Source organism: Coregonus clupeaformis, chromosome 24 (assembly GCF_020615455.1).
Source record: "Coregonus clupeaformis isolate EN_2021a chromosome 24, ASM2061545v1, whole genome shotgun sequence".
NCBI lineage: Eukaryota > Metazoa > Chordata > Actinopteri > Salmoniformes > Salmonidae > Coregonus > Coregonus clupeaformis.
Window position 1 is genome coordinate 16931158 of NC_059215.1, and position 24568 is coordinate 16955725.

Sequence of the window (24568 nt, forward strand, 5' to 3'; positions counted from 1 at the left end):
GGGGGGTGCTGCCATGCTCACAGTGCTGCTGGCTGGGATGTGCCTGTGGACCTCCACCGCTCATGCAGGTAGTTCAACAAAAGTGGTGTGTTTGTGCTCTAGTTTACATAATCACCAGTGTGTTTGTGTGTTGTATATCTTTGTGTATTTGTGCCTGTCCTTTTGTTTGTGTGTTTATGTGTATCTGAGTGTGAGTGAGTGTGTTGCTGCTGGGGAATCAGCTGGGTGCAGATGTGTGTGTACTGTAGATGAGAAGTGCTCGTTGTTGTATGGTACTGAAACAATAGAGCAAAGGAAGAGTGGGTCTTCCCAGACTCAGCCTCAGCCACAGCCTCAGCCCCAGCATCAGCACCCAGCCTCAGCCACAGCCTCAGCCCCAGCCCCATCCCCAGCCTCAGCCTCAGCCTCAGCCTCAGCCTCAGCCTCAGCCCCAGCCTCAGCCCCAGCCTCAGGCCCAGCCTCAGCCTTAGCCCCAGCCCCAGCCCTAGACTCAGCCCCAGCCTCAGCCCCAGCCCCAGCCTCAGCCCCAGCCTCAGCCCCAGCCCCAGCCTCAGCCCCAGCCCCAGCCTCAGCCCCAGCCTCAGTCCCAGCCCCACCAGACCTGGACCTTCTCTCACCACTGCCTTTTATATTTTGTAGATCAGTCATCCGTGGATTCATCAGAGGGTAAGTTTGTTTCTGTCAAAAAATGTCAACCACAGACACTCTGTTTATTATAAATCTGTCCTGTGTCTTTATGTTCACGTTTGTGCATGTGTGTGTGTTTGTGTGTGCGTGCGTGTGTGTGCGTGCATGTGTTTGTGCATACGTACACAGCACACACACTCACTGGTTCCCTCTCCCCCAGGCCCTGACGACAGCACCGACCTTCTGTGTACATGTGAGAACAACAAGGGGACGTGTACGAACGGCACCTGCAGGGGTGACTACTGCTTCTACACCAAGGTGCATGGCAGAGAGGAGAAGGGCTGCTTCCAGAGGGACCACCACAAGGAACAGTGCTACACCAACTTCCTGGGACTGTACGTCCACTGCTGCTCCAAGAACCTCTGTAATGTCAACAGCACCGCTCCTCCTGACCCAGGTCAGAACACTGTAGCTACTCTAGAACCTCCACTCAAACAGTCTAGAACCTCTGTAACACCAACAGCTCTGCTCCACCAGACCCAGGTCAGAACACTGCAGCTACTCTAGAAGCCTCTCCAACAACCTAGAACCGCTAATGGCATGTCTGGTCTCATATGAGGTCCATACTTCTTGTTTCCCTTCTTCCCCTCTATAATCAGGGACTGATTCAGACCCGAGACACTCTCTCGTCAATCAGTGACTTGAATCAATCAATTAACTACCAGGCAGAAAATGAAACCAGCAGTCAAACTTGAGGCTCATATTTCAGTAGTTCTACTCTGGAACAACTCCTCTGGGAGTCTGGCTAACACGGCAGTGTCATACAGAATTCTCTGGGAGTCCGACTAACAGGGCAGTGTCATACAGGTCTCTCTGGGAGTCCGACTAACAGGGCAGTGTCATACAGAATTCTCTGGGAGTCCGACTAACAGGGCAGTGTCATACAGGTCTCTCTGGGAGTCCGACTAACAGGGCAGTGTCATACAGAATCCTCTGGGAGTCCGACTAACAGGGCAGTGTCATACAGGTCTCTCTGGGAGTCCGACTAACAGGGCAGTGTCATACAGGTCTCTCTGGGAGTCCGGCTAACACGGCAGTGTCATACAGAATTCTCTGGGAGTCCGACTAACAGGGCAGTGTCATACAGGTCTCTCTGGGAGTCCGACTAACAGGGCAGTGTCATACAGAATTCTCTGGGAGTCCGACTAACAGGGCAGTGTCATACAGGTCTCTCTGGGAGTCCGACTAACAGGGCAGTGTCATACAGAATTCTCTGGGAGTCCGACTAACAGGGCAGTGTCATACAGGTCTCTCTGGGAGTCCGACTAACAGGGCAGTGTCATACAGAATTCTCTGGGAGTCCGACTAACAGGGCAGTGTCATACAGAATCCTCTGGGAGTCCGACTAACAGGGCAGTGTCATACAGAATCCTCTGGGAGTCCGACTAACAGGGCAGTGTCATACAGAATCCTCTGGGAGTCCGACTAACAGGGCAGTGTCATACAGAATCCTCTGGGAGTCCGACTAACAGGGCAGTGTCATACAGGCCTCTGATACCCCCTGGTGGCTGTTGGTGGGCTTTTATATCAAAATCATCTTGGCTCTCTGCTATTCCCTCTTACCTGTATGACTGTGTGTGTGTGTGTGTTTACTGTCCAGCAGGTGAGCCTACAAGGGAGGAGAACGGTGTGATTCTGCTGGTGGCTGTCCCCCTGCTGCTGCTGCTGATCCTGTCTGTGGGTGTGTGTGGCCTGGTGTTGTGGCTCCGCTCCAGACCACAGCACCACAGAGTTGGCCACAACGAGGACCATGACGTCACCATGCTCAAGGTCCCCAGCGGGGCAGATCCCACCTATGGGGTAAGAATGGAATTTAATGAAATTGAATAGAATTGTATTGATACAAAGGAGGACATTTAGATGTACCAGAATCAGCACCAAGGTCACTGCCACTTAGCAATAATATTGGTACTTACATTATATTATGAAATTGATACTCTTTCTGTGTCTGCAGGATGTCTTTGATGAGTTATGTACCTCAGGCAGTGGGACTGGTCTGCCATACCTGGTACAGAGGACCATGGCTCAACAGATCTCTCTGGTCGAGTGTATCGGTAAAATACTCTCCTCCATTCTCACTCCCTCCTCTATTTCTCTCAGTGTCTCACTCGAACTCACTCGTTCATGTACCAGCATGTAATGGTTTATGGACCCTTTGGGTTAATTTCTAGTCTTACTAGTGTGATAACGTTTTTACACCAACCCACTCCATCTCTGCTGTGTTTCTGTTCCTCTGTTCTGCTCTCTACCCAGGTAAGGGCAGGTATGGAGAGGTGTGGAGAGGCACCTGGATGGGAGAGAGTGTTGCAGTGAAGATCTTCTCCTCCAGGGATGAGCAGTCTTGGTTCAGGGAGACAGAGATTTACAACACTGTACAGCTCAGACACGACAACATCCTAGGTGAGTCAGCATAACATTTACATTTACATTTACCTCATTTAGCAGACGCTCTTATCCAGAGCGACTTACGAATTGGTGCATTCAACTTAACCCTGTTTAGCTCTCAATTTCTACCAATTCCCTTGGATTCAAAATAGTGTTTGTTTTCTTTCAATTAATTCTGGTACACTTGATTTAGCTTGCCTGGCCTGGTCTGACTATCACAATACCTTCTGTCTTCTCTCCCCCAGGCTTCATAGCGTCTGACATGACATCTAAGAACTCCACTACTCAGCTGTGGCTGATCACCCACTTCCACCAGCTGGGTAGTCTCTACGACTTCCTCCAGTACAGCAGCGTGGACCCAGAGGGTTGCCTAAGGATGTGCCTGTCTGTAGCCTGTGGTCTGGTCCACCTTCACACAGAGATACTCAGCTGCCAGGGCAAACCCGCCATCGCCCACCGAGACCTGAAGAGTCGAAACATCCTGGTCAAGAGGAATGGACAGTGCTGCATCGCTGACCTGGGTGAGAGGAGGAGGAGGTGGGAGGAAAGGAGAGGGCTGAAGAAGAGGGCTGAAGGAGAGGGCTGAAGGAGAGAGGGCTGAAGGAGAGAGGGCAGAAGGAGAAGGCTGAAGGAGAGGGCTGAAGGAGAGGGCTGAAGAAGAGAGGGCTGAAGGATAGAGGGCTGAAGGTGAGAGGGCAGAAGGAGAGGGCTGAAGGAGAGAGGGATAGAGAGGAGAGAGCTGAAGGAGAGGGGGTTGAAGAAGGGAGGGCTAGAGGAGAGAGGGCTAGAGGAGAGAGGACTGAAGGAGAAGGGGCTGAAGAAGAGAGTTCTGGAGGAGAGAGGGCTAGAGGAGAGAGGGCTGGAGAGAGGGCTGAAGGAGAGAGGACTAAAGGAGCAAGGGCTGAAGAAGAGAGGGCTGAAGGAGAGAGGGCAGACGGAGAGATGGCTAGAGAAGAAAGGGCTAGAGGACAGAGGGATGAAGAAGAGAGGGCTAGAGGAGAGAGGGCTGAAGTAGAGAGGGCTGATGGAGAGAGGGCTGAAAGAGAGAGGGCTGAAGGAGAGACGGCTAGAGAGGAAAGGGCTGAAGAAGAGAGGGCTGAAGGAGAGGGCTGAAGGAGAGAGGGCTAGAGGAGAGAGGGATGAAGGAGAGAGGGCTAGAGGAGAGGGGGCTAAAGGAGAGAGGGCTGAAGGAGAGAGGGCTGAAGGAAGAGGGCTGAAGGAGAGAGGGCTAGAGGAGAGAGGGCTGAAGGAAACAGGGCTAGTGGAGAGAGGGTTAGAGGAGAGAGGGCTGAAAGAGAGAGTGTGCTTAAGGAGAGAGGGCTAGAGAGGAGACGGCTGAAGGAGTGAGGGCTGAAAGAGAGAGGTCTAAAGGAGAGGGCTGGAGGAGAAGGCTGAAGGAGAGAGGGCTAGAGGAGAGAGGGCTAGAGGAGAGAGGGCTGAAGGAGAGAGTGCTGAAGGAGAGGGCTAGAGAGGAGAGAGGGATAGAGGACAGAGGGCTGAAGGAGAGAGGGCTAGAGGAGAGAGAGCTGAAGGAGAGAGGGTTAGAGGAGAGAGGGCCGAAGGAACGAGAGGGCTAGAGGAGAGAGGGTTAGAGGAGAGAGGGCTGAAGGAGAGAGGGCTGAAGGAGAAGGCTGAAGGAGAGAGGGCTGAAGGAAAGAGGGGTTAAGGGGCAAGGGCTGAAGGAGTGAGGGCTGAAGGAGCGAAGGCTGAAAGAGAGACGGCTGAAGGAGAGAGGGCAGAAGAAGAAGGCTGAAGGAGAGAGGGCTGAAGGAGAGAGGGCTAGAGGAGAGAGGGCTGAAGGAGAGATGGCTGAAGTAAAGAGGGATAGATAGGAGAGGGCTGAAGGAGAGGGAGGAGTAGAGAGGTCAGAAGGAGAGGGCTGAAGTAGTGAGGGCTGAAGGAGAGGGCTAAAAGAGAGAGGAATGGAGGAGAGAGGATTGAAGGACAGAGGGCTAGAGGAGAGAGGGCTGAAGGAGAGAGGGCTAGAGGAGAGAGGGCTGAAGGAGAGAGGGCAGAATGATAGGGCTGAAGGAGTGCAAGGCTGAAGGAATGAGGGCTGAAGGAGATGGCTGGAGGAGAGGGCTGAAGGAGAGAGGACTAGAGGGGAGAGGGCTAGAGGAGGGAGGGCTGAAGAAGAACGTGCTGAAGGAGAAGGGCTAGAGAGGAGAGGTCTGAAGGAGTGAGGACTAGAGGAGAGAGGGATAGACCCGAGAGGGCTAGAGGAGAGAGGGCTGAAGGAGAGAGGGAAGAAGTAGAGAGAGCAGAAGGAGAGGGCTGAAGGAGTGAGGGCTGAAGGAGAGGGCTAAAAGAGAGAGGAATCGATGATAGAGGGCTAGAGGAGAGAGGGCTGAACGACAGAGGGCTAGAGGAGAGAGGGCAGAAGATGAGAAGGCTGAAGAAGAGAGGGCACAATGATAGGGCTGAAGGAGAGCAGGATGAAGGAATGAACACTGAAGGAGAAAGGGCTGAAGGAGAGGGCTGGAGGAGAGGGCTGAAGGAGAGAGGGCTATAGGGGAGAGAGCTAGATGAGAGAGGGCTAGAGGAGAGAGGGCTGAAGGAGAGAGGGCAGAATGATAGGGCTAAAGAATAGAGAGCACTGAGGTAGAGGGCTACAAGAGAGAGGAATAGAGGAGAGAGGGCTAGAGGAGAGATGGCTGAAGGACAGAGGGCTAGAGGAGAGAGGGCTAAAGGAGTGAGGGCTGAAGGAGAGAGGGCTGACGGAGAGAGGGCTAGAGGAGAGAGGGCTAGAGGAGAGAGGGCTAGAGGAGAGAGGGATTAAGGAGAGAGGGCTGGAGGAGAGAGGGCTGGAGGAGAGAGGACTGAAGGAGAGAGGGCTAGAGGAGAGAGGGTTATAGAGGAGAGAGGGCTGAAGAAGAGTGGGCTGAAGGAGTGAGGGCTGAAGGAGAGAGGGTTGAAACATAATAAACAGCTCTCTATCCACCGGATGTGTACCAAACTCACTAAAAGTGGCAGTGATAAAGCCTCTCTTGAAAAAGCCAAACCTTGACCCGGAAAATATAAAAAACTATCGGCCTATATCGAATCTTCCATTCCTCTCAAAAATTTTAGAAAAAGCTGTTGCGCAGCAACTCACTGCCTTTCTGAAGACAAACAATGTGTACGAAATGCTTCAGTCTGGTTTTTAGACCCCATCATAGCACTGAGACTGCACTTGTGAAGGTGGTAAATTACCTTTTAATGGCGTCAGACCGAGGCTCTGCATCTGTCCTCGTGCTACTAGACCTTAGTGCTGCCTTTGACACCATCGATCACCACATTCTTTTGGAGAGACTGGAAACCCAAATTGGTCTACACGGACAAGTTCTGGCCTGGTTTAGATCTTACCTGTCGGAAAGATATCAGTTTGTCTCTGTGAATGGTCTGTCCTCCGACAAATCAACTGTACATTTCGGTGTTCCTCAAGGTTCCGTTTTAGGACCACTATTGTTTTCACTATATATTTTACCTCTTGGGGATGTTATTCGAAAACATAATGTTAACTTTCACTGCTATGCGGATGACACACAGCTGTACATTTCAATGAAACATGGTGAAGCCCCAAAATTGCCCTCGCTAGAAGCCTGTGTTTCAGACATAAGGAAGTGGATGGCTGAAAACTTTTTACTTTTAAACTCGGACAAAACAGAGATGCTTGTTCTAGGTCCCAAGAAACAAAGAGATCTTCTGTTAAATCTGACATTTCATCTTGATGGTTGTAAAGTCGTCTCAAATAAAACTGTGAAGGACCTCGGCGTTACTCTTGACCCTGATCTCTCTTTTGACGAACATATCAAGACTGTTTCAAGGACAGCTTTTTTCCATCTACGTAACATTGCAAAAATCAGAAATTTTCTGTCCAAAAAATGATGCAGAAAAATTAATCCATGCATTTGTTACTTCTAGGTTAGACTACTGCAATGCTCTATTTTCCCAGCTACCCGGATAAAGCACTAAATAAACTTCAGTTAGTGCTAAATACGGCTGCTAGAATCCTGACTAGAACCAAGAAATTTGATCATATTACTCCAGTGCTAGCTTCCCTACACTGGCTTCCTGTTAAGGCAAGGGCTGATTTCAAGGTTTTACTGTTAACCTATAAAGCGTTACATGGGCTTGCTCCTACCTATCTTTCCGAGTTGGTCCTGCCGTACATACCAATACGTACGCTACGGTCACAAGACGCAGGCCTCCTAATTGTCCCTAGAATTTCTAAGCAAACAGCGGGAGGCAGGGCTTTCTCCTATAGATCTCCATTTTTATGGAACAGTCTGCCTACCCATGTGAGAGACGCAGACTCGGTCTCAACCTTTAAGTCTTTACTGAAGACTTATCTCTTCAGTAGGTCATATGATTGAGTGTAGTCTGGCCCAGGAGTGTGAAGGTGAACGGAAAGGCTCTGGAGCAACGAACAGCCCTTGCTGTCTCTGCCGGGCCGGTTCCCCTCTCCACTGGGGTTCTCTGCCTCTAACCCTGTTGCAGGGGCTGAGTCACTGGCTTGCTGGTGCTCTTTCATGCCGTCCCTGGGAGGGGTGCGTCACTTGAGTGGGTTGAGTTACTGACGTGATCTTCCTGTCTGGGTTGGCGCCCCCTTGGTTTGTGCTGTGGTGGAGACCTCTGTGGGCTATACTCGGCCTTGTCTCAGGATTGTAAATTGGTGGTTGAGGATATCCCTCTAGTGGTGCGGGGGCTGTGCTTTGGCAGAGTGGGTGGGGTTATATCCTTCCTGTTTGGCCCTGTCCGGGGTTTCTTCGGATGGGGCCACAGTGTCTCCGGACCGCTCCTGTCTCAGCCTCCAGTATTTATGCTGCAGTAGTTTATGTGTCGGGGGCTGGGGTTAGTTGGTTATACCTGGAGTACTTCTCCTGTCTTATCCAGTGTCCTGTGTGAATTTAAGTATGCTCTCTCTAATTCTCTCGTTCTCTCTTTCTCTCTGAGAACCTGAGCCCTAGGACCATACGTCAGGACTACCGGGCATGATGACACCTTGCTGTCCCCAGTCCGCCTGGCCTTGCTGCTATTCCAGTTTCAACTGTTCTGCCTGCGGTTACGAAACCCCTACCTGTCCCAGACCTGCTGTTTTCAACTCTTAATGATCGGCTATGAAAAGCCAACTGAGAGACCTGAGCACCTAGGACCATACGTCGGGACTACCGGCCGTGGTGACTCCTTGCTGTCCCAAGTCCGCCTGGCCTTGCTGCTATTCCAGTTTCAACTGTTCTGCCTGCGGTTATGGAACCCCTACCTGTCCCAGACCTGCTGTTTTCAACTCTTAATGATCGGCTATGAAAAGCCAACTGAGATTTATTCCTGATTATTATTTGACCATGCTTGTCACTTATGAACATTTTTGAACATCTTGGCATGGTTCTGTTATAATCTTCACCCGGCACAGCCAGAAGAGGACTGGCCACCCCTCATAGCCTGGTTCCTCTCTAGGTTTCTTCCTAGGTTTTGGCCTTTCTAGGGAGTTTTTCCTAGCCACCGTGCTTCTACACCTGCATTACTAGCTGTTTGGGGTTATAGGCTGGGTTTCTGTACAGCACTTCGAGATATTAGCTGATGTAAGAAGGGCTATATAAAATAAAATTGATTGATTGATTGATTGAAAGAGTGAGGGCTAAAGGAGAGAGGGCTAGAGGAGAGAGTGGTATAGTAGAGAGGGATGAAGAAGACAGGGCTAGAGGAGAGAGGGCTGACGGAGAGAGTGCTGAAGGAGTGAGGGCTGAAGGAGCGAAGGCTGAATGAGAGACGGCTGAAGGAGAGAGGCAGAAGGAGAGGGCTGAAGGAGCGGCCTGAAAGAGAGGGCTGAAAGAGAGAGGGCTAGAGGAGAGTGGGCTGAAGGAGAGATGGCTGAAAGAGCGAGGGCTGAAGTAAAGAGGGATAGATAGGAGAGGGCTGAAGAAGAGGAAGGAGTAGAGAGGTCAGACATTGAGGGCTGAAGGAGAGAGGGCTGAAGTAGAGGGCTAAAAGATAGAGGAACAGAGAATAGAGGTCTAGAGGAGAGAGGGCTAAAGGACAGAGGGCTAGAGGAGAGAGGGCTGAAAGAGAGAGGGCTAGAGGAGAGAGGGCTGAAGAAGAGATAGCTGAAGGAGAGAGGGCTAAAGGAGTGAGGGCTGAAGGAGAGTGGGCTGAAGGAATGAGGGCTGAAGGAGAGCGGGCTGAAGGAGAGGGCTGGAGGAGAGGGCTGAAGGAGAGAGGGCTAGAAAGGAGAGGTCTGAAGGAGTGAGGGCTAGAGGAGAGAGGGATAGAGGAGAGAGGGCTAAAGGAGAGAGGGCTGAAGCAGAGAGGGCTAGAAAGGAGAGTGCTGAAGGAGTGAGGGCTAAAGGAGGGAGGGCTGAAGGAGAGAGGTTTAGAGGAGAGAGGGCTAGAGGAGAGAGGGATTAAGGAGAGATGGTTTTAGGAGAGAGCGCTAGAGGAGAGAGGGCTGAAGGAGAGAGGGCTAGAGTAGAGAGGGTTATAGAGGAGAGAGGGCTGAAGGAGAGAGGGCTGAAGGAGAGAGGGCTAGAAGAGAGAGTGCTGACGGAGAGAGGGAAGAAGTAGAGAGAGCAGAAGGAGAGGGCTGAAGGAGTGAGGGCTGAAGGAGAGGGCTAAAAGAGAGAGGAATCGATGATAGAGGGCTAGAGGAGAGAGGGCTGAACGACAGAGGGCTAGAGGAGAGAGGGCAGAAGATGAGAAGGCTGAAGAAGAGAGGGCACAATGATAGGGCTGAAGGAGAGCAGGATGAAGGAATGAACACTGAAGGAGAAAGGGCTGAAGGAGAGGGCTGGAGGAGAGGGCTGAAGGAGAGAGGGCTATAGGGGAGAGAGCTAGATGAGAGAGGGCTAGAGGAGAGAGGGCTGAAGGAGAGAGGGCAGAATGATAGGGCTAAAGAATAGAGAGCACTGAGGTAGAGGGCTACAAGAGAGAGGAATAGAGGAGAGAGGGCTAGAGGAGAGATGGCTGAAGGACAGAGGGCTAGAGGAGAGAGGGCTAAAGGAGTGAGGGCTGAAGGAGAGAGGGCTGACGGAGAGAGGGCTAGAGGAGAGAGGGCTAGATGAGAGAGGGCTAGAGGAGAGAGGGATTAAGGAGAGAGGGCTGGAGGAGAGAGGGCTGGAGGAGAGAGGACTGAAGGAGAGAGGGCTAGAGGAGAGAGGGTTATAGAGGAGAGAGGGCTGAAGAAGAGTGGGCTGAAGGAGTGAGGGCTGAAGGAGAGAGGGTTGAAAGAGTGAGGGCTAAAGGAGAGAGGGCTAGAGGAGAGAGTGGTATAGTAGAGAGGGATGAAGAAGACAGGGCTAGAGGAGAGAGGGCTGACGGAGAGAGTGCTGAAGGAGTGAGGGCTGAAGGAGCGAAGGCTGAATGAGAGACGGCTGAAGGAGAGAGGCAGAAGGAGAGGGCTGAAGGAGCGGCCTGAAAGAGAGGGCTGAAAGAGAGAGGGCTAGAGGAGAGTGGGCTGAAGGAGAGATGGCTGAAAGAGCGAGGGCTGAAGTAAAGAGGGATATATAGGAGAGGGCTGAAGAAGAGGGAGGAGTAGAGAGGTCAGACATTGAGGGCTGAAGGAGAGAGGGCTGAAGTAGAGGGCTAAAAGATAGAGGAACAGAGAATAGAGGTCTAGAGGAGAGAGGGATAAAGGACAGAGGGCTAGAGGAGAGAGGGCTGAAAGAGAGAGGGCTAGAGGAGAGAGGGCTGAAGAAGAGATAGCTGAAGGAGAGAGGGCTAAAGGAGTGAGGGCTGAAGGAGAGTGGGCTGAAGGAATGAGGGCTGAAGGAGAGCGGGCTGAAGGAGAGGGCTGGAGGAGAGGGCTGAAGGAGAGAGGGCTAGAAAGGAGAGGTCTGAAGGAGTGAGGGCTAGAGGAGAGAGGGATAGAGGAGAGAGGGCTAAAGGAGAGAGGGCTGAAGGAGAGAGGGCTAGAGAGGAGAGTGCTGAAGGAGTGAGGGCTAAAGGAGAGAGGGCTGAAGGAGAGAGGTTTAGAGGAGAGAGGGCTAGAGGAGAGAGGGATTAAGGAGAGATGGTTTTAGGAGAGAGCGCTAGAGGAGAGAGGGCTGAAGGAGAGAGGGCTAGAGGAGAGAGGGTTATAGAGGAGAGAGGGCTGAAGGAGAGAGGGCTGAAGGAGAGAGGACTAGAAGAGAGAGTGCTGACGGAGAGTGGGTTAAAGAGTGAGGGCTGAAGGAGAGGGGGCTAGAGGAGAGAGGGCTGAACGACAGAGGGCTAGAGGAGAGAGGGCAGAAGATGAGAAGGCTGAAGAAGAGAGGGCACAATGATAGGGCTGAAGGAGAGCAGGATGAAGGAATGAATGCTGAAGGAGAAAGGGCTGAAGGAGAGGGCTGGAGGAGAGGGCTGAAGGAGAGAGGGCTATAGGGGAGAGAGCTAGATGAGAGAGGGCTAGAGGAGAGAGGGCTGAAGGAGAGAGGGCAGAATGATAGGGCTAAAGAATAGAGAGCACTGAGGTAGAGGGCTACAAGAGAGAGGAATAGAGGAGAGAGGGCTAGAGGAGAGATGGCTGAAGGACAGAGGGCTAGAGGAGAGAGGGCTAAAGGAGTGAGGGCTGAAGGAGAGAGGGCTGACGGAGAGAGGGCTAGAGGAGAGAGGGCTAGAGGAGAGAGGGCTAGAGGAGAGAGGGATTAAGGAGAGAGGGCTGGAGGAGAGAGGGCTGGAGGAGAGAGGACTGAAGGAGAGAGGGCTAGAGGAGAGAGGGTTATAGAGGAGAGAGGGCTGAAGAAGAGTGGGCTGAAGGAGTGAGGGCTGAAGGAGAGAGGGTTGAAAGAGTGAGGGCTAAAGGAGAGAGGGCTAGAGGAGAGAGTGGTATAGTAGAGAGGGATGAAGAAGACAGGGCTAGAGGAGAGAGGGCTGACGGAGAGAGTGCTGAAGGAGTGAGGGCTGAAGGAGCGAAGGCTGAATGAGAGACGGCTGAAGGAGAGGGCTGAAGGAGCGGCCTGAAAGAGAGGGCTGAAAGAGAGAGGGCTAGAGGAGAGTGGGCTGAAGGAGAGATGGCTGAAAGAGCGAGGGCTGAAGTAAAGAGGGATAGATAGGAGAGGGCTGAAGAAGAGGGAGGAGTAGAGAGGTCAGACATTGAGGGCTGAAGGAGAGAGGGCTGAAGTAGAGGGCTAAAAGATAGAGGAACAGAGAATAGAGGTCTAGAGGAGAGAGGGCTAAAGGACAGAGGGCTAGAGGAGAGAGGGCTGAAAGAGAGAGGGCTAGAGGAGAGAGGGCTGAAGAAGAGATAGCTGAAGGAGAGAGGGCTAAAGGAGTGAGGGCTGAAGGAGAGTGGGCTGAAGGAATGAGGGCTGAAGGAGAGCGGGCTGAAGGAGAGGGCTGGAGGAGAGGGCTGAAGGAGAGAGGGCTAGAAAGGAGAGGTCTGAAGGAGTGAGGGCTAGAGGAGAGAGGATAGAGGAGAGAGGGCTAAAGGAGAGAGGGCTGAAGGAGAGAGGGCTAGAGAGGAGAGTGCTGAAGGAGTGAGGGCTAAAGGAGAGAGGGCTGAAGGAGAGAGGTTTAGAGGAGAGAGGGCTAGAGGAGAGAGGGATTAAGGAGAGATGGTTTTAGGAGAGAGCGCTAGAGGAGAGAGGGCTGAAGGAGAGAGGGCTAGAGGAGAGAGGGTTATAGAGGAGAGAGGGCTGAAGGAGAGAGGGCTGAAGGAGAGAGGGCTAGAAGAGAGAGTGCTGACGGAGAGTGGGTTAAAGAGTGAGGGCTGAAGGAGAGGGGGCTAGAGAGGAGAGGGCTGAAGCAGAGAGGGCTGAAAGGGACGGCTGAAGGAGTAAGGCCTAGTAAGAGAGAGGGCTGAAAATGAGAGGGCTAAAGGAGAGAGGGTTAGAGCAGAGAGGGCTAGAGAGGAGACGGCTGAAGGAGTGAGGGCTGAAAGAGAGAGGGTTGAAAATGGGCTGGAGGAGAGTGCTGAAGGAGAGAAGGCTAGAGGAGATAGGCTTAGAGGAGAGAGGGCTGAAGAAGAGAGTGCTGAAGGAGAGAGAGCTAGAGGAGAGGTCTGAAGGAGTGAGGGCTGAAGGAGAGAGAGCTAGAGGAGAGAGGGCTAGATGAGAGAGGGCTGAAGGAGTGAGGGCTGAAGGAGAGAGGGCTAGAGAGGTGAGGGCTGAAGGAGAGAGGGGTTAAGGGGGCAAGGGCTGAAGGAGTGAGGGCTGAAGGAGCGAAGGCTGAAAGAGAGACGAAGGCAGAAGAATAGGGCAGAAGGAGAGGGCTGAAAGAGAGGGCTGAAGGAGTGAGGGCTGAAGGAGAGAGAGCTAGAGGAGAGAGGGCTGAAGAAGAGAGGGCTGAAGGAGAGAGGGCAGACAGAGAGGGCTGAAAGAGAGGGCTGAAGAAGAGAGGGCTAGAGGAGAGAGGCCTGAAGGAGAGAGGGCTAGAGGAGAGAGGGCTGAAGGAGAAGGGCTGAAGGAGCAAGGGCTGAAGGATAGAGAGGGCTAGAGGAGAGATGGCTAGAGAAGAAAGGGCTAGAGGACAGAGGGATGAAGAAGAGAGGGCTAGAGGAGAGAGGTCTGAAAGAGTGAGGCCTGAAGGAGAGACGGCTAGAGAGGAAAGGGCTGAATAAGAGAGGGCTGAAGGAGAGGGCTGAAGAAGAGAGGGCTAGAGGAGAGAGAGATGAAGCAGAGAGGGCTAGAGGAGAGGGGGCTAAAGGAAAGAGGGCTGAAGGAGAGAGGGCTGAAGGAAGAGGGCTAGAGGAGAGAGGGCTGAAGGAAAGAGGGCTAGAGGAGAGAGGGTTAGAGGAGAGAGGGCTGAAGGAGAGAGGGTGCTTAAGGAGAGAGGGCTAGAGAGGAGACGGTTTAAGGAGTGAGGGCTGAAAGAGAGAAGTCTGAAGGAGAGGGCTGGAGGAGAAGGCTGAAGGAGAGAGGGCTAGAGGAGAGAGGGCTAGAGGACAGAGGGCTAGAGGAGAGAGTGCTGAAGGAGAGGCCTAGAGAGGAGAGAGGGCTAGAGGACAGAGGGCTAGAGGAGAGAGGGCTGAAGGACAGAGGGCTGAAAGATCGAGGGCTGAATGAGAGAGGGCTAGAGAGGAGAGGGCTGAAGGAGAGAGGGCTGAAGGAGAAGGCTGAAGGAGAGAGGGCTGGAGGAGAGAGGGCTGAAGGAGAGAGGGCTAGAGGAGAGAGGGCTGAAGGAGAGATGGCTAGAGGAGAGAGGGCTGAAGGAGAAGGCTGAAGGAGAGAGGGCTGGAGGAGAGAGGGCTAGAGGTAAGAGGGCTGAAGGAGAGAGGGCTAGAGGAGAGAGGGCTGAAGGAGAGAGGGCTAGAGGAGAGAGGGCCGAAGGAAAGAGAGGGCTAGAGGAGAGAGGGTTAGAGGAGAGAGGGCTGAAGGAGTGAGGGCTGAAGGAAAGAGGGGTTAAGGGGCAAGGGCTGGAGGAGTGAGGGCTGAAGGAGCGACGGCTGAAAGAGAGACAGCTGAAGGAGAAGGGCAGAAGGAGAGGGCTGAAGGAGAGGGCTGAAATATAGGGCTGAAGGAGAGGGGGCGTAAGGAGAGAGGGCTAGAGGAGAGAGGGCTGAAGAAGAGAGGGCTGAAAGAGTGAGGGCTGAAGTAAAGAGGGATAGATAGGAGAGGGCTGAAGGAGAGAGTGCTAGAGGAGAGAGGGCTGAAGGAGAGAGGGCTAGAGGAGAGAGGGCCGAAGGAAAGAGAGGGCTAGAGGAGAGAGGGTTAGAGAAAAGAGGGCTGAAGGAGAGAGGGCTGAAGGAGTGAGGGCTGAAGGAAAGAGGGGTTAAAGGGCAAGGGCTGAAGAAGTGAGGGCTGAAGGAGCGAAGGCTGAAAGAGAGAAGGCTGAAGGAGAGAGGGCTAGAGGAGAGAGGGCTGAAGGAGAGAGGGCTGAAAGAGTGAGGGCTGAAGTAAAGAGGGATAGATAGGAGAGGGCTGAAGGAGAGGGAGGAGTAGAGAGGTCAGAAGGAAAGGGCTGAAGGAGTGAGGGCTGAAGGAGAGGGCTAAAAGAGAGAGGAATAGAGGATAGAGGGCTAGAGAGAGGGCTGAAGGACAGAGGGCTAGAGTGCTAGAGGAGAGAGGGCTGAAGGAGAGAGGGCTAGAGGAGAGAGGGCTGAAGGAGAGAGGGCAGAATGATAGGGCTGAAGGAGAGCAGGCTGATGGAATGAGGGCTGAAGGAGTAGGGCTGAAGGAGAGGGCTGGAGGAGAGGGCTGAAGGAGAGAGGGCTAGAGGGGAGAGGGCTAGAGGAGAGAGGGCTGAAGGAGAGAGGGCAGAATGATAGGGCTGAAGCAGAGAGCACTGAAACAGTGAGGGCTAGAGGAGAGAGGAATAGAGGAGAGAGGGCTAGAGGAGAGAGGGCTGAAGGACAGAGGGCTAGAGGAGAGAGAGCTAAAGGAGTGAGTGCTGAAGGAGCGAGGGCTGAAAGAGTTAGGGCTGAAGGAGAGAGGGCTAGAGGAGAGATTGGTAGCGTAGAGAGGGATGAAGAAGAGAGGGCTAGAGGAGAGAGGGCTGAAGGACAAGGTGCTGAAAGAGAGAGCTAGAGAGGAGAGGGCTGAAGGAGTGGGGGCTGGAGCATAGAGGGCTGAAGGTTAGAGGGCTAGAGGAGAGAGGGCTGAAGGAGAGAGGGCTAGAGGAGAGATGGCATAAGGATATGGCTGAAGGAGAGAGTGCTGAAGAAGAGATGGCTGAAGGAGAGAGGGCTGAATGAGAGGATTGAAAGGGAGGGCTAGAGGAGAAAGGGATGGAGAGAGGGCTAGAGTAGAGAGGTTTAGAGGAGAGAGGGCTAGGGGAGAGAGTGATGAAGGACAGAGGGCTAAAAGAGAGAGGCTTAGAGGATAGAGGGCTAGAGAAGAGAGGGCTGAAATATGGAGGGATGAAAGAGAGAGGGTTAGAGAGGAGAGGGCTGAAGTAGTGGGGGATGAAAGGAAGAGGGCTGAAGTAGAGAGGGTTGAAGAACAGAGGGCTGAAGGAGAGGGATGAAGTAGAGGGCTGAAGAAGGGACGGCTGAAATGAAGAGGGCTGAAGTAGAATGGGCTGAAGAAGAGGGCTGAAGGAGAGAGGGCTAGAGGAGAGAGTGCTAGAGGAGAGAGGGCTGAAGGAGAAAGGGCTAGAGGAGAGAGAGCATAAGGATAGGGCTGAAGGAGAGAGGGCTGAAGGAGAGAGGGCTGAAGTAGAGAGGGCTGAAGAAGAGTGGGCTAGAGGAGAGGGCTGAAGGGGAGGGTTGAAGGAGGGAGGGCTGAAAGGAAGAGGGCTGAAGGAGAGAGGGCCTGAGGAAAGAGGGCTAGAGGAGAGGGCTGAAGGAGAGAGGGCTGGAGGAGAGAGTGCTGAAGGAGAGAGGGCTGAAGGAGTGAGGGCTAAAGGAGGGAGGGCTGAAGGAAAGGGCTGAAGGAGGAGGGCTAGAGGAGATAGGGCTGAAGGATAGAGGACTAGAGGAGAGAGGGCTGAAGGAGTGAGGGCTAGAGAAGAGTGGACTGAAGGAGGGTGGGCTGAAGGAGAGAGGGTTAGAGAGGAGAGGGCTGAAAGAGTGAGGGCTGAAAGGAAGAGGGCTGAAGGAGAAGGGTTGAATGAGAGGGCTGAAAAAGAGGGCTGAAGGAGGGAGGGCTAGAGGAGAGAGGGCTAGAGGAGAGAGGGCTCGAGGAGAGAGTGCTGAAGGAGAGAGGGCTAGAGGAGAGAGGGCTGAAGGAGAGAGGTTTGAAGGAGGAGGGCTAGAGGAGAGTGGGCTGAAGGAGTGAGGGCTAGAGGAGAGAGGACTGAAGGAGGGAGGGCTGAAGTAGAGAGGGTTAGAGAGGAGAGGGCTGAGGGAGAGAGGGTTAGAGAGGAGAGGGCTGAAGGAGTGAGGGCTGAAGGAGAAAGGGCTGAATGAGAGGGCTGAAGGAGAGGGCTGAAGGAGGAGGGCTAGAGGAAAGAGGGCTAGTGAAGAGAGGGCTGAATGAGAGAGGGCTAGAGGAGAGAGGGCTGAAGGAGAGAGGGCTGAAATAGAGAGGGCTAGAGGAGAGAGGGCTAGCAGAGAGAGGGCTGAAGGAGAGGGCTGAATGAGAGAGGGCTAGAGGAGAGAGGGCTCGAGGAGAGAGTGCTGAAGGAGAGAGGGCTTAAGGAGAGAGGGCTGAAGGAGAGGGCTGAAGGAGGATGGCTAGAGGAGAGTGGGCTGAAGGAGTGAGGGCTAGAGGAGAGAGGACTGAAGGAGGGAGGGCTGAAGGAGAGAGGGTTAGAGAGGAGAGGGCTGAAGAAGAGAGGGCTGAAAGGAAGAGGGCTGAAGGAGAGAGGGCTGAATGAGAGGGCTGAAGGAGGGAGGGCTGAAATGAAGAGGGTTTAAGGAGAGAGGGCTGAAGGAGAGAGGGCTGTAGGAGAGAGGGCTAGAGGAGGGAGGGCTAAAGGAGAGAGGGCTGAAGAAGAGAGGGCTAGAGGAGAGAGGGCTGAAGGAGAGAGGGCTGAAGTAGACAGGGCTAGAGGAGAGAGGGCTAGCGGAGAGAGGTGCAAATTCAGGTATGACCTGTTTCACTCTGTTTCTAAATGTTTTCTCACTAGTGAACATGACCCTGTTGTGTCTCCAGGCCTGTCTGTGATGCATTCCCAGACCAGTGACTACCTGGATGTAGGGAACAACCCCAGAGTGGGCACCAAACGTTACATGGCCCCGGAGGTCCTGGACGAGAGCATCCGCATGGACATCTTTGAGTCATACAAGCAGACAGACATCTGGGCCCTGGGCCTAGTCCTCTGGGAGATTTCCAGAAGGACCATAGTAAACGGTAACACACACACACAGGCATGCACACACACACAGGAACACACATGCAACTATGAGGTCAACGAAAACGCTCTGCCGTCTTTAATTGAAACATGTACTGTGGTCCAGTTGGTAAGCGCGTGGTGCTGGTAACATCAAGGTCATGGGTTCAATTCCCACAGGGATCACATAAACTTGTGCTGTACTCTCTGTACTGTACTGTATAAAAGCTTCTGTCTGAACGCATATGAAGCCTTTCTAACCAAAGGGACCTGGGGTAGGTTTCTCATGATTGAACAAGTTAATACACATACTGGAGCACACCATCCACTCAAACATTGAAATTTGAATTGTCTTAGTCTTAATACTAGTGCACCAGGACTATTGGACCTCTAGAACATGTATCCTCTGTCCCAAATGACACAATATTCCCTATGTAGTACACTGCTTTTGACCCCTTTGGGTCCTGGCCAAAAGTAGTGCACTATATAGGGAATAGGATGCCATTTGGGATGCAACTGAACGGTGTAGGAGGGAGTTAGTACATGTCTCTCTTCACTACAATGTTGTTCTATCTGGCAGTCTGTCTTTCTCTATCCTCTCTCATGATTAGCCCTTTAGTCATTATAAACGCTCTTATCTAGTGTCAGCACTCTCCCACCTCACATAGTCCAGATGCTCTCTCTCTCTTTATCTGTCTCTCTCTGTCGGTCTCTCTTTCACATACATGCACACAAACACACACTTGGTCGCACGCACATATACATACACAGTTGCACACACACACACACACACACACACACACACACACACACACACACACACACACACAACCAAGCCTCCCAGAACTCAATCACAATACACTCTCTCTCCAGGGATTCTGTATCTTCTCTTTTTTGTCCAACATATACCCAACACTCCTATTCTCCACTATCTGAATTTCAGAGTACTATTTCAGTCCTTTGTGAAGTAAAAGATGTATACCGTATGTATATGAAGCCAACACATACAACCCAAATCTAATCTAAACAGAGAGAAGATTGACACTCTATCTTTGATGTAGTCTTCTCCTTTCTGTTTTTTCTGTCTTGGAATCTAGATTGTTATTCCAATGTCACTGTGTGTCATGATGTCTGTAGTGTCATGGTGTCTGTAGTGTCATGGTGTCTGTAGTGTCATGGTGTCTGTAGTGTCATGGTGTTGGTAGTGTCAGTTGTCGGTAGTGTTATGGTGTCTGTAGTGACATGGTATCTGTAGTGGCATGGTGTCTGTAGTGGCATGGTGTCTGTAGTGTCATGGTGTTGGTAGTGTCATGGTGTCTGTAGTGTTTTGGTGTCTGTAGTGACATGGTAGTGTCATGGTGTCTGTAGTGTCATGGTGTCGGAAGTGTCATGGTGTCTGTAGTGACATGGTGTCTGTAGTGTCATGTGTCGGTAGTGTCATGGTGTCTGTAGTGACATGGTGTAGGTACTGTCATGACGTCTGTAGTGTCATGGTGAATGTATTGTCATGATGTCGGTAGTGTCATGGTGTCTGTAGTGTCATGGTGTCTGTAGTGTCATGTGTCTGTAGTGTCATGGTGTCTGTAGTGACATGGTAGTGTCATGGTGTCTGTAGTGTCATGGTAGTGTCATGATGTCTGTAGTGTCATGGTGTCTGTAGTGTCATGATGTCTGTAGTGTCATGGTGTCTGTAGTGACATGGTATCTGTAGTGTCATGATGTCTGTAGTGACATGGTGCATGTAGTGTCATGGTGTCATGGTGTCTGTAGTGTCATGGTGTCTGTAGTGGCATGATATCTGTGGTGTCATGGTGTCTGTAGTGTCATGGTAGTGTCATGATGTCTGTAGTGTCATGATGTCTGTAGTGGCATGGTGTCATGGTGTCTGTAGTGTCATGGTAGTGTCATGATGTATGTAGTATCATGGTGTCTGTAGTGACATGGTATCTGTAGTGTCATGGTGTCTGTAGTGACACGGTAGTGTCATGATGTCTGTAGTGACATGGTGCCTGTAGTGTCATGGTGTCTGCAGTGTCATGGTGTCTGTAGTGGCGTGATATCTGTAGTGTCATGGTGTCATGGAGTCTGTAGTGTCATGGTAGTGTCATGATGTCTGTAGTGACATGGTGCCTGTAGTGTCATGGTGTCATGGTGTCTGTAGTGTCATGGTGTCTGTAGTGTCATGGTGTCTGTAGTGTCATGATGTCTGTAGTGTCATGGTGTCTGTAGTGACATGGTATCTGTAGTGTCATGGTGTCTGTAGTGACATGGTAGTGTCATGATGTCTGTAGTGACATGGTGCCTGTAGTGTCATGGTGTCTGTAGTGGCATGATATATGTAGTGTCATGGTGTCATGGTGTCTATAGTGTCATGGTAGTATCATGATGTCTGTAGTGTCATGATGTCTGTAGTGACATGGTGCCTGTAGTGTCATGGTGTCATGGTGTCTGTAGTGTAATGGTGTCTGTAGTGTCATGGTGTCTGTAGTGTCATGATGTCTGTAGTGTCATGGTGTCTGTAGTGACATGGTATCTGTAGTGTCATGGTGTCTGTAGTGGCATGATATCTGTAGTGTCATGGTGTCATGGTGTCTGTAGTGTCATGATAGTGTAATGATGTCTGTAGTGGCATGGTGTCTGTAGTTTCATGGTGTCATGGTGTCTGTAGTGTCATGGTGTCTGTAGTGTCATGGTGTCTGTAGTGACATGGTGTCCGTAGTGGCATGATGTCTGTAGTGTCATGGTGTCATAGGGTCTGTAGTGTAATGGTGCCTGTAGTTTCATGGTGTCATGGTGTCTGTAGTGTCATGGTGTCTGTAGTGTCATGGTAGTGTTATGGTGTCTGTAGTGTCATGGTGTCTGTAGTGTCATGGTGTCTGTAGTGTCATGCTATCTGTAGTGTCATGGTGTCTGTAGTGTCATGGTGTCTGTAGTGTCATGATTTCTGTAGTGTCATGATGTCTGTAGTGTCATGGTGTCTGTAGTGTCATGGTGTCTGTAGTGTCATGGTGTCTGTAGTGTCATGATGTCTGTAGTGTCATGGTGTCATGGTTTCTGTAGTGTCATGGTGTCTGTAGTGTCATGGTGTCTGTAGTGTCATGGTGTCTCTAGTGTCATGATGTCTGTAGTGTCATAATGTCTGTAGTGACATGGTGCCTGTAGTGTCATGGTGTCTCTAGTGTCATGATGTCTGTAGTGTCATAATGTCTGTAGTGACATGGTGCCTGTAGTGTCATGGTGTCTGTAGTGTCATGGTGTCTGTAGTGTCATGATGTTTGTAGTGTCATGGTGCATGTAGTGTCATGATGTCTGTAGTGTCATGATGTCTGTAATGTCATGATGTCTGTAGTGTCATGCTGTCTGTAGTGTCATGGTGTATGTAGTGTCATGGTGTCATGGTGTCTGTAGTGTCATGATGTCTGTAGTGTCATGGTGTCTGTAGTGTCATGGTATCTGTAGTGTCATGGTGCCTGTAGTGTCATGTTGCCTGTGGTTTTCCCACCAAATCCTCCCCACCTCAATCATCATTATGTAAGATGGAATGTTGGCTGACTCCTTTGGAATGAAGACGTAGATATACTGGTACTGACTGTATATGTAACATGTGTTCCTCAGGTGTGATTGTGTTTGTTGTTCCAGGGATAGTGGAAGAGTACCGTCCGCCATTCTTTGACATGGTGCCCTCTGACCCCAGCTTTGAGGAGATGAAGAAGGTGGTGTGTGTGGACCAGCAAAGACCCAGTATGCACAACAGGCTGCACTCCCACCCGGTGAGACACACACACATGCACATACACTGAGTGTACAAAACATTAGGAACACCTGCTCTTTCCATGACATAGTCTGACCAGGTGAATCCAGATGAAAGCTATGATCCCTTATTGATGTCACTTGTTAAATCCACTGTAAAAAGTGTACATGAAGGGGAGGAGACAGGTTAAAGAAGGATTTTTAAGCCTTGAGACATTGATTGTTTATGTGTGCCATTCAGAGGGTGAATGGGCAAGACGAAATATTTAAGTGCCTTTGAACGGGGTATGGTAGTAGGTGTCAGGCGCACCGGTTTGAGTGTGTCAAGAACTACAATGCTGCTGGGTTTTTCACGCTCAACAGTTTCTTGTGTTTATCAAGAATGGTCCACCACCCAAAGGACATCCAGCCAACTTGACACAACTATGGGAAGCATTGGAGTCAACATGGGCCAGCATCCCTGTGGAACGCTTTCGACACCTTGTTGACAAATTGAGACTGTTTTGCATGCAAATGTGGGGTGCAACTCAATGTTTGGAAGGTGTTTCTAATGTTTTGTACAGTCAGTGTATATACACGCACACACACACACACCACCAATAGTAAAGATATTACAGTGACTTTCTACTGTACATACAGTGATATAACTGAGTGAGATCTTATGATGGGACTCTCTCTCTCTCTTTGTGTACAGATCCTGTCTTCCATTGCCAAGACAATGAAGGAGTGTTGTTTCCAGAGCCCTCCAGCCCGCCTCACAGCTCTCCGTGTCAGGAAGATCCTCTCCAAGTTGGACCAGAACCATGACTACCCCACAGAGAAACTCAAAATGGACCTGTAGGCCTCAACTCCAGAATAAAAGCAGGATGTCTAGACCTTAACATAAGACTACAACCAGCACACCAACAATAGGGTTTATAGTCTTGTATAGAGCCTATCTATATCCTTTGCTACTACGTAAGACTCTCAGTGTCCCATATTTCTGGTGCATCTTCCTATAAGGCCCCCACCAACCTTCAGTATACCGCCTGGATCATTTAATCAGGAATACAATAGAAGGATTTCATGTATTTGCTTTGGCATAATCATCTGCCGAGATCTGGAATGGGACAAGCATTACCATAGACAAATAAGGACTTGGACTTGGATTTTTGAAGAGTTTACTGAAAGGACTTCCACAGAACATGGACATTGTCCTCTCCTAGGGGCCCACCGGATTGAGAGATCATCAGAGTTTGGTCCTTGTTATAGCCTTGTCCTGTGATGCTTTGGGGATGGATGTCTCACCGTTGGATCAGTGAGGCCTTGTGATCATACAGTATGATCATTGCAAGCGGCCGTTAATGTCTTGCTAGTGCCTTATTTGTTTTGATGCACTATACAGAATCTATACATATTGATTGATTTTGTATTTCCTGGAAGCCCTTTGAGCTGACCATCAACAGTACCCTGGTAATGCTCCCATTACTGAAATGTGTTACTCATGATCATAGTATAAGCCCAGAGCTAATTAATTAGTTGTATCTAACAATATAATATTGTATCTTTCACCAGCATTGGATTTACTGTAAAAGCTGCTCAAAGTAAAGCACCTACAGTTGAAGTCGGAAGTTTACATACACTTAGGTTGGAGTCATTAAAACTCGTTTTTCAACCACTCCACAAATGTCTTGTTAACAAACTATAGTTTTGGCATGTCGGTTAGGACATCTACTTTGAGCATGACACAAGTCATTTTTCCAACAATTGTTTACAGACAGATTATTTCACTTATAATTCGCTGAATCACAATTCCAGTGGGTCAGAAGTTTACATACACTAAATTGACTGTGCCTTTAAACAGCTTGTAAAATTCCAGAAAATGATGTCATGGCTTTAGAAGATCTTCTGATAGGCTAATTGACATAATTTGAGTCAATTGGAGGTGTACCTGTGGATGTATTTCAAGGCCTACCTTCAAACTCAGTGCCTCTTTGCTTGACATCATGGGAAAATCAAAAGAAATCAGCCAAGACCTCAGAAAAAAAATTGTAGACCTCCACAAGTCTGGTTCATCCTTGGGAGCAATTTCCAAACACCTGAAGGTACCACATTCATCTGTACAAACAATAGTACGCAAGTATAAACACCATGGGACCACGCAGCCGTCATACCGCTCAGGAAGGAGACGCGTTCTGTCTCCTAGAGATAAACGTACTTTGATGCGAAAAGTGCAAATCAATCCCAGAACATGACCTTGTGAAGATGCTGGAGGAAACAGGTACAAAAGTATCTATATCCACAGTAAAACGAGTCCTATATCGACATAACCTGAAAGGCCGCTCAGCAAGGAAGAAGCCACTGCTCCAGAACCGCCATAAAAAAGCCAGACTACGGTTTGCAACTGCACATGGGGACAAAGATCGTACTTTTTGGAGAAATGTCCTCTGGTCTGATGAAACAAAAATAGAACTGTTTGGCCTTAATGACCATCGTTATGTTTGGAGGAAAAAGGGGGTTGCTTGCAAGCCGAAGAACACCTCCCAACCGTGAAGCACGGGGGTGGCAGCATCATGCTGTGGGGGTGCTTTGCTGCAGGAGGGACTGGTGCACTTCACAAAATAGATGGCATCATGAGGAAGGACAATTATGTGGATATATTGAAGCAACATCTCAAGACAACAGTCAGGAAGTTAAAGCTTGGTCGCAAATGGGTCCTCCAAATGGACAATGACCCCAAGCATACTTCCAAAGTTGTGGCAAAATGGCTTAAGGACAACAAAGTCAAGGTATTGGAGTGGCCATCACAAAGCCCTGACCTCAATCCTATAGAACATTTTGTGGGCAGAACTGAAAAAGCGTGTGCAAGCAAGGAGGCCTACAAACATGACTCAGTTACACCAGCTCTGTCAGGAGGAATGGGCCAAAAATCACCCAACTTATTGTGGGAAGCTTGTGGAAGGCTACCCAAATGTTTGACCCAAGTTAAACGATTTAAAGGCAATGCTACCAAATACTAATTGAGTGTATATAAACTTTTGACCCACTGGGAATGTAATGAAATAAATTAAAGCTGAAATAAATCATTCTCTCTACTATTATTCTGACATTTCACATTCTTAAAAAAAGTGGTGATCCTAACTGACCTAACACAGGGTATTTT

The 24568-nt window shown here is 50.6% G+C and overlaps 1 protein-coding gene across 1 annotated transcript; it reads left to right on the top strand.

The window, feature by feature from the left end:
- LOC121537399 (serine/threonine-protein kinase receptor R3-like) lies at positions 1-23066 on the top strand. Its single transcript, XM_041845036.2, has 10 exons — positions 1-68; positions 640-666; positions 848-1084; positions 2288-2487; positions 2642-2741; positions 2941-3087; positions 3318-3593; positions 17499-17696; positions 21316-21446; positions 22121-23066. Exons 1-10 carry the CDS (start codon positions 14-16, stop codon positions 22265-22267), a joined length of 1518 nt encoding a protein of 505 aa, XP_041700970.2. The 5' UTR covers positions 1-13; the 3' UTR covers positions 22268-23066.
- The last annotated feature ends 1502 nt before the right edge of the window (positions 23067-24568 follow it).